Source organism: Leptodactylus fuscus, chromosome 3 (genome assembly GCF_031893055.1).
Source record: "Leptodactylus fuscus isolate aLepFus1 chromosome 3, aLepFus1.hap2, whole genome shotgun sequence".
NCBI lineage: Eukaryota > Metazoa > Chordata > Amphibia > Anura > Leptodactylidae > Leptodactylus > Leptodactylus fuscus.
In genome coordinates this window covers 88,082,482-88,097,861 of record NC_134267.1, presented here as the reverse complement: position 1 = coordinate 88,097,861, position 15,380 = coordinate 88,082,482, and the positions used below count along the sequence as shown (strand labels likewise).

General features: G+C 39.7%; 1 protein-coding gene across 2 annotated transcripts in view; it reads left to right on the top strand.

Annotated features, from left to right (window-relative positions):
• Positions 1-11,257, top strand: part of ARFGEF3 (ARFGEF family member 3) — a 58,125-nt gene extending 46,868 nt beyond the window's left edge. For both annotated transcript variants that reach the window (XM_075267912.1, XM_075267911.1), the window contains exons 29-34: positions 1,625-1,739; positions 1,888-1,990; positions 2,077-2,208; positions 3,256-3,386; positions 8,219-9,428; positions 10,594-11,257. In XM_075267912.1, the coding sequence (XP_075124013.1) occupies positions 1,625-1,739; positions 1,888-1,990; positions 2,077-2,208; positions 3,256-3,386; positions 8,219-9,428; positions 10,594-10,785 (1,883 nt within the window). In that variant the 3' untranslated portion in view covers positions 10,786-11,257. The remainder of the gene's footprint in view (positions 1-1,624; positions 1,740-1,887; positions 1,991-2,076; positions 2,209-3,255; positions 3,387-8,218; positions 9,429-10,593) is intronic.
• The last annotated feature ends 4,123 nt before the right edge of the window (positions 11,258-15,380 follow it).

Below are 15,380 nucleotides of genomic sequence, written 5' to 3'. Positions count from 1 at the left end.
GAAGCTGCTGCAGCCAGTTACCTTACAGGCAGAGAAGCATTGTGAGGAATGGTGGCTAAACATCACAGCTGACCGAGTGCTCAACACATGTAGCGCATCTGTTTTGTTTTCTGGTGTTAACCCATGAATTCGGTACGCTGGGGGGCCTTTAGTTAACCATCCAATGCCTCTGATGATCTGGAGTAGCCGGGGAAAAGCATTAGGCAGAGTAGTTTAGGCCTATGTGTCAGTACCTGCATGTGAGAATGCGGCTCTAGCCAGCTAATCAATACTCTGGCTTGAGTACAACTGCATGTAGTACTAGGTCTGCTGTATTGGACTCAGTGCTAGTAGTTTGTGTGGTGTATTGGAGTTCTATGGGTGAAAGGGGATCTCCTTCTAGGGAATCATGCTAACTAGGATCCAGGCAATGGATTCAGCAAAGTTATAGGAGGTTACCTAGTACCCAAGATATTTCCTAAACCACTAATTTAGTATAACAGCCTGTTTGTCATACACGCAGTTTAGCCCTTTTTCTACCATTTTTATCATATGGATAGCTAGCTTTTAATGAACATTAATAAAAGTAAAATTTTAGTGCACTTTTTTTCTTTATTTGTTTTGTATACCCCTGGGTGCATTACCTACCGATCTATTCAATTATTTTTGTTTGTTTGTTCAGTCCATTGTGAGGAGTTGCTGTAATATTTTTTTGTGAGGTTTATATTTTTAAATATTCACTTTTTTTACATCATTTATAATTTCATAATATCATTCCATGTAAGAGCTTCTATTATAATTGAGAGTGATATACCGTAGGTAATAGAAACAGGGCTCTTATCAAGAATTACAGGGCCTCATATAGACAGATTTTGTGGGTCCCAACCCCAGACCACAAGCTAGGACAGCCCTTTAGAAGGTGATTTGCCAATGGCAGATCACAGTAAAAAATAGGAGTGACCTTTATAAAAGGGCACAGCTAAATCTGTTCAGACCCCCCTATAATAATATTGGACCTCAGATTGTTACTAGAGTTGAGAGAGTACTGTTCGGATCAGCCGATCCGAACAGCACGCACGCATTGAAATCAATGCACGCGGCGGGTTAAGCGGCCAGCTGCCGTCAAACCGGAAGCACCAGGTGCTTCCATTCATTTCAATGCGTGCGTGCTGTTCGGATCGCTGATCCGAACAGTACTCGCTCAACTCTAACTGTTACTGGTTAAATAAAAAAAAAAACAATTTCAATATTTTTATTTACACCATTTAGCAATCATTCTAAATATTGGGTTCATTTTATTGAATGGGTTATAATGAATATGGTGATTCCAAATATATCTATGTTACGTAAAATGTTTTGTGAGGTTCATTTAATAAAGTGCATTACAAAACTGAATTTGTTATAACTTACTTTTCTATGTTAACCCTTGCAAGGATGAATGGTAGTTTGGGCGTTAGGACTTAGCAACTATTTTTTGTATTTTGCATCTCCACCTTCCAAGATTTATAGATGTTATCTTATAGTGTTCATCTACATGATGAATAATATTAATTTTGGATTCTGCAGACTTGCATGCATACAGACCTAATAATATGTTCATTTTTATTTTTTTCTATTATTATTATTATTATTATTATTATTGCAGACATTGGATATGAGAATATGATTAACACAATGCTGAAAGAATTATTTAAGCTGCTTGTGTCATGTGTGGCTGAACCCACTGAAACCATCTCTCGAGTGGGCTGTTCCTGTATTAGGTGGGTATCGCTTGATAGTTAAATGATCACATGTTGGGAGCTGAAAGCAGATCGCTTTTACCTGTTTTCTCCAATACTTACAATGTATATTTCTGTAACAATTTTTTGTTTTCTGGTCTCATCCTATAGTCTTTTTCTCTGTTTATAGATATGTATTGGTAACTGCAGGACCAGTCTTTACAGAGGAGATGTGGAGATTGGCTTGTTGTGCTTTGCAGGATGCATTTTCTGCTACATTAGAACCTATGAAGGTGAGACAAGAGGAGTCATTTATTTTAATTAAAAAAAATAAGCCATGTCACTGTTCATGCATAACAAAATATCCATCATCTTGCAGAATCTACTAGGTTATTTCCATAGTGGGTCAGAAAGTTTTTCTGGAGACGCCTGCGAAGTAAAGGTGGCAGCACCGTCTTTATCCCCCAATGCAGAAGCCGAATACTGGAGAATCCGGGCCATGACACAACAGGTAAGTATAACTTAGAGTAATAGCACATAGGATGGTGTAATAGGATGTTTTATTGCATCTGCACACTACATAACGCATGCTATGACCATGTTGACTTACTGCTGTTGAGAAATTCACATTCTTCTGCCAGGAGCTGGTTAGCGTGCCTGAAAAAAGTCTTGATAGGACTGAAACATCACATCTTGAGCTAGTACAGTATATATTTTTCTGTTTATGGATTGCTGTCTAGTTCTTGTTGTACAATCTATGTATGTACATATATAAAATCTCTTAGGGTATGTTCACACAGGTTTTTGCAGCCAGATTTTAAGGTTGTATCCACCTCAGAAAACACATCACTACTCTCACATTTATTTCAGTGCTCTTCAGCAGCAGATTTTTTCCTCTGGCTGATTTTTCAGGTTGAGGAAAAATGAAGAATCGTGGCAGATGCCATCTTATGGTAGATTCCTCTTTGCAAAGCTCATTTAAATAAATAATAGGTAGAGAAAAGAGCTAAATTTTTTTGGAGAAGGTTTTTCTGGCTTTCCATTCATTTCAATGGGCTTTGCAAGGTGGAATCCTTCTAAGAATAGGTCTTAATTATTTTTTTTTTTCTGAAGCTGAAAAATCAGATGGTGGAAAAAATCTGCTACTGACTTCTATTAAAATAAAAAATCCACTTTTCAAAATGAACTTAACCTTAAAGAGGACCTTTCACCACCTGGGAGGAACACCTCCCTACCCTCCTTATAGTACTTGTCCATAGACGAGTACTGGTGGGACGTTCCTCATCGCTCTCACATTACAGCGCTATAGGCACTGCTGTGAGGAAGGGCGTTCCTGACTGTCAGAAACGCCCTTCTGACAGTGAAGAGCTATGGTCCCGGCACCGATAGCGCTTTCCCGATCTGTGCCCCGATCTGTGCCCCTGCTTTCTAGCGGTTTCTGAAACTGCATGTGCCCCAGGTGGTGAAAATCCCTCTTTAAGATTTAATAATTATATTTTGCACCATTGGTTTATTATCATTTTGCAACAATAATCCTTGATATTATTTTTATTGACAGGTGTTCATGTTAGATGCCCAGTGCTCACCAAAAACCCCAAACAATAAGGAGGGCTTTGAACATGCCCAGTCATGTGTACTTATTATTGAGCTGCCTCCAGATGAGAAGCCCAATGGGCACACACAGAAAAGGTAAGGTAGATCATACTTGCCATATTTTGCATAAGACACATCCAGGAATGGCCATGCCACTTTTAGTAAAGCCTGATGTGACACATCCCTTTTTATATTTTTTGTAATATGGACACGCAAAAGTAACAGTCACACCCTTCTCTTATGACATGACTGGCACATAATGTACTCACATTATATGTAACATGATTCAGAACCTGGTGGAAGAGGAACCATTCTGCCCAATCTTTCAGTCCTTCAGGAGGTGACCCCTTTTTGCAAGACCTCCAAGACGTTTTAGGAGAGTTGGCATATATGAGATTCATAAGTAGGTAGGTAGATAGATAGATAGGTTAGGATTTAAATCTCTCTACCTATTAGAAACAGTCCAAAGAGATGTCGCAATACAGTTTCCATATCTTTACACTTTAGTCCATTTCTCATCAGATGCTAGATGCCAGAGAATAGTCACATGATGCGGACTAACATTGCAGATGTTTAGAATTCCATATCTGCTAGTCTACCCTTATTTGTTGCATCTTTTTTGTTGATGTACTTTGTGTTAATAAATGAAAGTTGAAATAAAGTTATCTGAGGTAGAAAACCTTAAATGGTAAATGCTAAACATTTCTTAAGGGAATGTATAAACACATATTATAGAAACAAGATTTCTGTTGGCCACTAGGTCAGATGCAGTGTGCTGATGTTTTATTTTTCCTGTAACTCATAATGTCGGCTTTGCTGTATATACTGGGAAAGTCTCAGCAGTGCTCTGTCATTGTCAGTAGAGAGTGGGTGAGTCATTGGCAACTTTATTCTGGTGCCAGGTGCTAAAGTAGGAGAGCAACCACATGGAGTATTTGTATTTCCCCTTTTACTCTCAGGCAAGGGGCTGAGGTGGGAATTGACTCACTTTCTGAAGTCATTTCACACCTGTTGTTATAAAGCACATGCTCCCTTCAGAAGTCATGCCTTTTTGTTTTATACAGAAAAGGACCTATCCAACCAACTTCTACAGAAGTATCAAATGGATAAAAGGATCCGCGCTTACCAACCGTAGTTCTTGTTGCATTCATTTATTAAAGCGTTTCGAAACCGGAAGCTGGTTTCTTCTTCAGGTGTACAAAGGACAAGTTTTGAGTTTGGGCCACCAAAGGGGCATTATACTCTGTTGGGGTACAATGGAACTGTGTAGGACTGTACAAGGTCAAAGGGGGCATGGGTAGAGGTGTGGTTTATATGCAGTTTTGCCAGGGCCCTCTTTCTGTAATCTGAAAGTTGGGGAAAATATAGAGATATAAAATGTTATCTCATGGGGTAGCTCTATGACTTTTACAATTAAAGGGGTGTTTGAATTCAATTTTCCCCCTGTTTTGGCTTAGAATAGCAAAACAAGGATACTCATGTCTCTGTTTGCTTGGTGATCCAACAGAAAAGTGTATTTTCGGGTCCCCGATCTTTGTTGACCTTTTGTCCACATATTAGTAATAAGCAGTGATGCTCCATTTACCCTGGAGCCGGAGAAGAACCTGGAACATCCCTTTAAGATTTCCAGCAATTCTGTACAAACTGCTGCAGCATAATTAGGAATTTGCGGCGAGCTTTTCTTATCTAGCGGTTACTGGCCAGTCAATAGTTTGACCACTAAGGGGGCTTTCACACTTGCGCCCATGTCCGATGTGTGCATTCTGCCGGGTTTCCATTCTCAGCCCCAATGAAACTGGACAGGGGACGGAAATCCAGTGGTCATCTTTAAAACACATTCACTTGAATGGGTTTGTAAAGGTGACCGCCGGTGTACGCCTGCGGCCTGTCTGCGGGGAAACCGTTTTTGCAGGACTTTGTGTCCGGCTAAAAAAACGATTTCCCCGCAGACAGGAAGCATAATAAGTTTTATTTTGTGTATTGTGTACAGTATATTGTTTACATTGTTTCGCTCTTGTGACATACTAGCTCTTTATATAGTTATAGGCTTATTTCTGCTTTTCCAAGCTTTTATAAATATTTGGCTTTGATCTATTGTGCTAATATTGCACATGTACTTAGGGACAGTACACTGATTCTCTGTACATTCCTATTACATGGCATGGCTTTTGCTACTTGGCATTCTCATGATAGCAAGGAGTAGGTTGGTAAACTGGAAAGGTCATTTATTCCTATATGTGCTGGCCTTCAACCTACACAGACAGAGCAAATAGTCCTTGTGCACTTTTGTTTAATGGTTACGGAAACCTCTATAATGTGATCAATTCTATGATTATAAATTGATACATAGTCTCTTAATATCTAAAACCCTTATGCCTTAAAAAAAACCTATGCCCTTAATTCTGCTTTCTGAAAAGACAATAGAAGACATTAAGAAAACTCCTTATAGTTTACTTCTTTAAAACATATAAGTGACTTCTATTCTCTTTCGTGTGATGTAATATTTGTGATCAAATTCTGATAACACTGTCACCTGTCATGGGCAGCGTAATGTATAGATAGAGACTGTGCTGTCCATCACCGGTTCATGTTATCGCCGTTGCCCTTTGTTATGTGTCTTGGTGTAATTTTTGCATGTTCAGCTTTTAACTCTCTGCCTTTTTCTTTCCTGCCTGTAACTAACGCTGTGCTACTAAACAGAAAGCTGGGGTAAGATCTTTATGTTGCTTGGAGCTATTATGTCTAAAGCTGTATCTGCCTTGATCATAGGTCAGCAGTTATCACTCTTTTCCCCCTATAATAAGGAGTATATTAGCCTTCTCTTACAGTTGGAGCATTTTCATTACAACTGTGTACCGTGCATAGACTTACATGTATTTGGCACTAAATGCCAAACCAGCGCTAAACATGAAAGTCGTTGCGGGAATTTTGCCAACTAAATGTATTCATTAATGGATGCTGATTATCTATATGTATAAAAACTGTAAATGTGGAAGAGCACTAAAATCAAACCATACATATAGCTATGTAGCACAAATTACCAAACAATCTCAATATATAGCAGTAGATGTGTCACCCAAGACCATCCATTATAGATTGTATTGCACTTATCCCAAGCTCCTACTACAAGTTGCAGATTGGCAATATATACCACAGCAAATGTTCTGGTGGATAAACTGGCTATATACTGAATATAGACCACTTAGCCAGCAAACTCTGGCTCAAAATTTTTTGGTGTTTGTTACACATTATATATTATTCTTTGGAGTCAGTCACTATAGTATCATATATGGAGGTCTAGGGGAGGTCAGGAAAAATAACAAGCACTTATACTTACCTCTCCTGGACATCCAGTGGTCCCTGGCGTTGTCTCAGGCATTAGACATTATGCGCCCAATCACAGGCCTCACTCCTGACTCCGGGGCACATGTCAGCCAGAGACTGGGAGAGTCTTGAAGAGGACTCCTGGTGGGGAAGAGAAAGCACCGCATGCTGCCCAGGAGGGGTAAGGCAAAGTGAGTATAACTTATACTCACTTTGTTATTTTTCCTCACCTCCACAGGCATTCTCGTGGCATCTGGTGGTCTGCTGGTGTTCTCTTCAGGCCTCTTCCTTGTATACTTTATGCAAGAATATCTACTTTAAATGGAGTAAAAGGCAGCAGTCCTGTGTAAATTACAGTTTGAGTTCCACTTGGTTACATAAGGTACACTGCCTATTCCTCCATATAAAACAGTCCTATGTACTGTAATTATGCACAAAATTGCTTTACATGGAGGGAGAGGCAGCAGTCCTATCCCTTTGTGTAAAGCAACTTTCCCCACCCACTTCTGATGACTCCACCTACTTGCACTGAACCCACCTATAAAATTGTAAAATGAGGTCACTTTTAGATTTTTTCCAAGGGCCTCTTTCAGGTACCAATCCAGTCCTGCTAACTATTAGGGTGCATTCACACTAAGTATACGCTGAGCTGATTCTGAACGTAAAACACGTTCAGAATCAGCGCGTACAAAGCAGATCCCATTCATTTCAATGGGAGCTGGCATACGAGCGCTCCCCATTGAAATGAATGGGCTGCTTTTTTCCCTATTGGTTTCAATGTGATACGCGCGTATAACTACATACATACATACATACATACATACAGAAAGTGGAGACATTTGGGCAGATTAATGAAGACTAGCATTACTAACGCCAGTTTTCATTGCCCAGGAGCTGGTGAAGGATTTATGATGAGTCAAATGCTTCTTCATAAATGACGCTCACCTTCTGCTTGGCTGTGTGCTCCAGGGGGAATCTTTATAGCCCTAGAGCTGGTGGACGGTGTGCATCATTTATGATAAATGATGCACATCCTCTGCCCTTACCAGATTTTTGTGCAAAAAAAATTGCAACTATTAATACCTTGCACAACAGAAAACTGTTATACAAGGCATAATAGATCTGCCCCTTTTTTTGGAAGGGGCTTACCTGTTTCTGAACACTGCTAAATAAGGCTAAGATGGTTGTCCTATCCTTATAACCTATGAGACTATAGATTTTATAGAGGGTGGCACCTGTTTATGGGCCCAAACAGTACCAGTAGGAAGGTGCAGCAGGCAACTTTTTCTTTTTTGAATGTGTTATCATAATGATAAGAAAAAGATTCAGCACCATCTAGAAAGGCTTAACATGATATTGTGTTTCAGCAACAGGGTCATCTGGAGTGAAACTGAAGGCTAGAATTTAATTCTACAACTATCAAAAGTAACCTCACACCTACAATTTCACTTATAAGTAAAATCAGTATATAAAAAGTAATGGGAATCAATATATTAGTAAACAATCTTTAATGTAATACAATATTTAATGTCCAACAAATTAGAAATGATCTGCAATGCTAATACCGATATGCCCTTCTAATGTCATTTATCTCTCTCTTAAAGTATTCCGTTTAGGACAATTGTAGTCAGTTTGCTTTCTCATCAAGTTCTGCTACAAAACCTATATGACATTCTGTTGGAGGAATTTGTAAAATGCCCTACGGTGACTGAGGATAAATCTGCTTCTCCGCCCGACGCCAAAACGGTTGGATTTCTAAGATACATTTCAATGCAAAACTTGGCTGTTATTTTTGACCTGTTGTTGGACTCCTATAGGACTGCCAGGGAATTTGATGCACGTCCTGGCTTGAAATGCTTACTAATGAAAGTTTCTGGCATTGGTGGAGCGGCAAATCTTTATCGACAGTCGGCAATGAGCTTTAACATCTACTTCCAGGCTTTAATTTGTGCCTTGTTGACCAATCAAGACAATATAACTGCTGATGTTGTAAAGAAGATACTTTTTGAAGAAGAGGAGCATAGTACAGATTCCTCTCAACAGTGTTCATCAGAGGATGAAGACATATTTGAAGAAACAGCTCAAGTCAGTCCTCCAAGAGGAAAGGAGAAACGACAATGGAGGGCTCGAGTTCCATCACTGAGTGTTCAACCTGTCAGTAATGCAGACTGGGCTTGGCTGGTTAAAAGACTTCACAAGCTGTGCATGGAACTTTGTAATAACTACATTCAGATGCATCTGGACCTGGAGAATAATGATGATCATCCAGGTATCAAGGGAGATCCGTTCTTTATCCTACCATCATTTCAATCGGAAACCTCAACCCCATCAACTGGAGGTCTCTCAGGAAAGGAAACACCATCTGAAGATGACCGATATCTAAATAAGGAACACCCGATTGATGGTTTACCACCAAGAGGTTTTGCTGTATCAATGCCTCAAAGTCCAAAGCTAGAGAAAAGGGATCAGGGCAGAAAGAAAGAATGGTGGGAGAATGCTGGCAACAAAATCTACACCATAGCTACCGATAAAACAATAGCAAAACTCATGACCGAATACAAAAAGAGAAAGCAACAACATAACTTGACTACGTTTGTGAAAGACACAAAGGTGGATAAAAAGGGAGAAATGATATCTTCCAGAGGGCCAGAATCACCTATGCCACAAAGGCCCCAACATCTTGTTGACCAGACTCAGATGAGACACTCTTTCAGTGCTGGCCCTGAGATATTAAGGCAGGAGAAGAGATCTCGTTCTGGATCCACAGTTAGCACATTCAATATTTCGACAAGGGATGCAGAAGCGCAAATACAGGTAATCCAACTTTGCTGTATTACATTGGCCTAGAAAGAGTTGAAGAGAGAGGGGAGCCCTTGAACAGAAAACATATAGCTGTAGGTTGTAAAACCACTTTTCTACGATCTGAGAGCAAGAATATTTTTTTAAGTAAAGGCTTAGCCTTAAGGAGAACCTATTTTCTAAATGAGGACCCATTTGTGATCAGCTGTTACTAGCATATGGCTGCAGAGGTAATGTGGTATTAGATAATGGCTAATCAGTTGAATAAGTAACCAAATAATACAGGGGTCCTCAAACTTTTTAAAAAGGAGGCTAGTTCACTGTCCCACAGAGCATTGGAGGGCCGAAATATAGTTTAAAAAAATTAAAATGATACGCTCCACAGTAGCTCCCCCACCGTATTATATGTTCCACAGAAGGCCCCCCACACAGTATTATCTGCTCCTCTGTACACCCCACCCCCACACTGTATTATATGCTCCTCAGTACGCCCCCACGCACACACAGTATTATATGCTCCTCAGTACGCCCCCCACACAGGATTATATCCTCCTCAGTACACCCCACCCCCACACTGTATTATATGCTCCTCAGTACGCCCCCCACGCACACACAGTATTATATGCTCCTCAGTACGCCCCCCACGCACACACAGTATTATATGCTCCTCAGTACGCCCCCCCTACACCGTATTATATGCTCCTCAGTACGCCCCACCCACACACACAGTATTATACTTACCCATGAAGAGCTGCCAGGAGTCCTCCTTCTTCTGACTGCAGGAGCTGATGACATACGTCATCGTTCCTGCATTGGGGGAAGAGGTCACACTTTGCAGTCAATGTAGGTCACGTGCACATACGAACGGCATGTGGCCGCGGGCCGTAATTTGAGGACCCCTGATATTACACCATGGTCATGTTGAGTCACCCAGATCAGGAGCTGTGTTTCAGTGGCTCTGTCCCTTTTAAAACAACACGGAAACTAAAAATTCCTACAGTTATATGGGAAGACCTTTCTCACCTACTGTATCTTTCACCTTCCAATTTGTTCTTGTGTTAACCCTTTAAGCCTATTTGTGATTTCAATGTACTAGCATTGCATTACTGTTTTTTTATTGCATTGTACAGATGACTGAATATACTGGAGCTGTATAAACCAATACTTTTTTGTATTTTAGGCATGGACCAACATGGTGTTAACTATTCTCAATCAAATCCAAATTCTGCCAGACCAGATGTTTGCTGCTCTGCAACCTGCCGTGTTTCCTTGCATCAGCCAGCTGACCTGTCATGTCAATGACATACGTGTGCGTCAAGCAGTCAGGGAATGGTTGGGTAGAGTCGGTAGAATTTATGACATTATTTTATAAGTTCATTGTAGGGTGACACTATTATTTTTACATATGAAATTCCTATCTCAAAATCTATTCTGATTAAGATTTATTACATTTTGTAAGTAGAATACATCATGAATATTTACAGTTCTTAAATATTTTGCCTATCCTGCTTTACATTTATAACTTGGTCTTGTCCATTTCTAAGAATGTCTAATAATTGTATTATTTCATGTATGTATGTAGTCATGTTTCTTGCCGAGACATTACAGTACTCTGTTTAAAGCAACACGACAAATAAGAACGTATTACCTTTGTGTCCTGCTTAGCTTATCTTATTTTTAGTAGCCCAACCTCAACTCTTACTTGTAGTGCCAGGCTGGCTTTTTGCTGGTAGAAGAGTGGGAATAAGCACAGTCAGCTCTGCTCCTTTATTTGCCAGTATGTAGTTGGCATTACAAGAGACCATGCTGTATTCGCTATACACTTAAGTATATTCACTCTTCTACAGTTTATTACTAGAGATAAGCGAGTATATTCGATCGAATACCTCCCCCTGCATAGACTATATTGTTGTAAAAAAAAAAAGCGCCAGGGAAGGTGGGAGGGGAATCGAATACCGCATGGTATTCGACCAAGTACACCAATAACTATGCAGGGGAAGTATTCGATCGAATGCAACTATTCAATCGAATACTATTCGCTCATCTCTATTTATTACCCTAACCATAATGCATTTCAGAGTTTTTTTTTCTGTTTCTCATTTTTCCATAAAGACCACAGTACAAGTAAGAAATGAAGTAAAAATATGCTAGGTGTATTCTGTCTGTGCTGTCAAGGATTTTGGACTTTTTTTGTGTCATAGAAAAATATCTAGCCTTTCATAGGGATTGTCCAGACAGAGCAAAATTAGTCTCAGTTGGTTGCAAAATCTAATGACCTGGCATTGACTGAGGGGAGGCATTCCTCTGTCCACAAGCTGAACTTTCATCTTTCCGAGTAGAATAAGTATTGGAGAAGCAACATTGTAGTGTTTAGGGGCTCATCAGCTGATGTATTGGGAGATTCTCTATATGCATAGTTTTTGTATTGGAGAGTATACAGCAAGAGGCAATTGTGGTGATGTTAGCGACTACACGTATGTATGTATATAGGTATACATGTATTGCCTAAATAGAAAGTTGGATGATGAAGGTTAACGGTCTGTAAATGATTGTATTATGCACTCTACTGTTCATCCATCATTCATAGCAAATATATATATATATATATATATATATATATATATATATTATGGTATATATTGGTAAAAGTTAACCAATAATATAACTAAACTAGGATTCTCTTAGCCAATATTATGCTAAATTAAAATGTTCATGTAAAGCATTGCTAAGAATTGAATGTTCTATAATAATAATGATCGTATGGTACAATAATTACGTAAACTATATACCATAATTATATATCATGTCTGAGGATGGGTCCGCTTAGTTTATCTTTCTAAAGTAAGGTAAGTACAGAAATTCATTTATTAAGATGAGTGCCCAACCTGTCCTTTGAGGTTTTCAGTGTTTTGGATGACTAGAATAGAGCAGCCTACTAGACATTTGGAACCCAAGAGAACCATGGCAAGAGTACTGAGCAAAGGTTACAGTATAGTTCTCATGCATATGCTAGAATTTTAAACCGCCATATTGGTGAAATGCATGTACTGCCTGGCTGACTAGGAGCAGCTCCATGCTGTTTTTTCTGGTTCATGGTGTATACATTTTTAACCCTGTACATGCTACTGTCATCACCAGACTAGGTATGTGATTTCCTTCCTTCCTTCCTTCCGTCCGTCCGCCCGTCCTTCCTTCCTTCCGTCCTTCCTTCCGTCCTTTTTTCTCTCTCTCTCTATATATATAGATATATATATAAATTATTTTGTTTTAGATCTTCAGCATCTTCTTATTTGATTTAGGAGATGTTTATTACCGGTAGTTAAGGTTGCAAGCTACAGTACAGAGGTTTCAAGTTAAAATGGTTACTTCAGATACAAAACTAGAAACCTGATCCTATTACTCCTCTTATTCTCCAAGTTGGTGGTAACATTTAATTTTCCCTGAGTGAATTTACATGTCAGGTCTTCTTTTAAAGCCATTCTCTGCATATAGGTACATGTAGCCTTTTAGAAATATATTGGAGTTCTAGCAGTGTTCATACTAAGATGCAAATGCCTAATGTTCATCACTGTGTTATCTGCTGATGGCTAGCGTTATACTTATATATAAGAGGACAATGATGACTGATATAGGTATAGTAAGAGCTTTTCAATAAGTTCTTACATGAAGGGATAAAGTAAATTTTTGATGGTCAGTTATCCATTAAAAAGCATCCCTATCCTCCAAGTACATGGATTATATACATCAGGAACTCTGCCAGTTCACAAGTGCTGTAAATACATGGAGATCCTTGATGTTTTCTTATAGCTCCTGCATATTGGCTAAGTAGGTGCTAAGTGAAATGCCTTTAACTTTATTCACTTCAAGATAATGGTTAAAGTTCCTAAGAATATACTTTCTAAAAGCGCTGTGGCCTGCTCACATTTTATACAGCTGTATACAGCGATTTTGGCATTGGGCACTGTTGAATTACACATTATTGACTTTGCTGCTTACAAAGTACTAGACACATAGTTTTTATTTCTTTTTTTTTCGCTATATAAAAACCAGATATATGACGTAATATGCTGTGTTTTTGTTTGCCCTAAGCAAGGCTACATTGGCACCCATCGTCAAGCTTGACCAGAATACTGTGGACACACTGGGCCTGTGAGGCCTATGGCATTCTGGGAATACACATACTTTTGTCCAGATGAAAGACTTGTAGGCACCCAAAGGCTGAGCTGGTTATGTCATTACCTGGCAAACCACTGACCCTACCTTGCCTTACTAAACATGGATAGAAACTTTTTTAGGGACTCAGAATATCGTGCTGTAAATGTTATACCTGCTCAGAGTTTCATATATAGCTCAGCCCCTGCTTACAAAATAGTTGCATAAAGCATTTACAAAGCATGTGCGGGGAGTGAAAATGGGAGTAAATATTTTTGTAAATGGCAGTTTTGCCCTATGTTGTTATGGTTTTTATACAAGTTGCCCAACAGTGCTGGCTCACTTTAAACTTCTTCAATTATAGATTGTCATTTTTATGTTATTTTTTTGTTATTTGGCCTTAATCTCTTTAAGAAAACATTCTCATAGACCAGAAATATATATGCCTTGGTCCTAAGGCCCCGTTCTCATCTGCTTTCTGGTTTCTGTTCGGGGATTCCGCTTGGGGATCCCTCGATTGGAAACCTATTTGCATCAAAAAGTGATTACCTAAGGAAACCCACAGACTATAATGGGGTCAGTGTGGTTTCTGCATGAAAAATGCAGAGAGAAAAGTGCTGCTTACATGCAGATAGGGGAACGGAAAGGACAGAACACAGATGTGAACGGGGCCTTATAGATTTCAATAGTATCACACTGTCAGCACCTCCAGTGCGGTAGGTTATGGTATGACTTATTGTCTACATGGATATAAGGTTATTGTAGTCTTAGGGTCAGTTCACATGTGAACCGTCCGCGCGGGTTTTGACACAGAGAGAGACGCCATCGCGGTCACAGCTTTCCCGTCCTATGTCGGCTCAAATGAACGAGCCAGAACAGGAGGGTGCTGCCGCTAGGCGGAAGCCGCGGCCCAGCGAGCCGCGGCTTCCACCTGAAGATAGAACTTGTTGCTTCTTTTCTCCACTAGCAGCAGCCTGCCGCTAGCGGAAAAAAGAAGCCCGACGGTCTGCATAGACCACCATTGTAAAGGGGCGGATTTTGAAGCGAAATCCGCTCCTTTGCCCACGTGTGAACTAGCCCTTAAACTTAGTTCTAAAGTATCTGGCAAACCAAGCATTTCTCTACAGTAATCGCCCGCCATTCCTGGTCCTCTGGTGTGCAGGACCTAAGGGTGACGTGCAATGGAGAAAATAGCTTAGAAACTGAAAAATTTCTGTATCTCAGACAACTCCACCCCAAATTCTGATACTGGCATTACAGTTTGACCATGAAATACATACTAAAATGGATTACTTACTGCTGATAACTTGCACCTCTCCTTTTTACTTTTTTTTATTTTATAGACTTGTCAATAGCTTTGCTTGCGATACTCCGCCTATCAATGCCACCTATCGCACATTTATTTTTCAGTTTTCATGCCTCATTATTCTTGAACAAGTGTGCACTGAAGTTATGTTATAGAGAATCTGTCACATGAGAAATACAGTCCAATCTACAGGCAGTATGGTATAGAGCAGAAAGAACTAGCGGACTGATGTATAGTTTTGTGGGAAAAGATTCAGTATAAGCTGCCATTTATCCATTGAATTCTCTGCTCCTTTCTACCATGTCAAGTATGTGGTCCTATCTCTGTATCATTCATATGACCACCTCCTTGACTTCACATCTTAGTAAGAACAGAGACTTCAATAGATAAAGGTCAAGTCATACAAAATTTTTCCATGCAAAACTATACATCACCCTGCTCAGCTCCTCCAGCTCCCCAACATGCTGACTGCAGATTGAACAGTATTTTCCAGGTTATAGGTTCCCTTT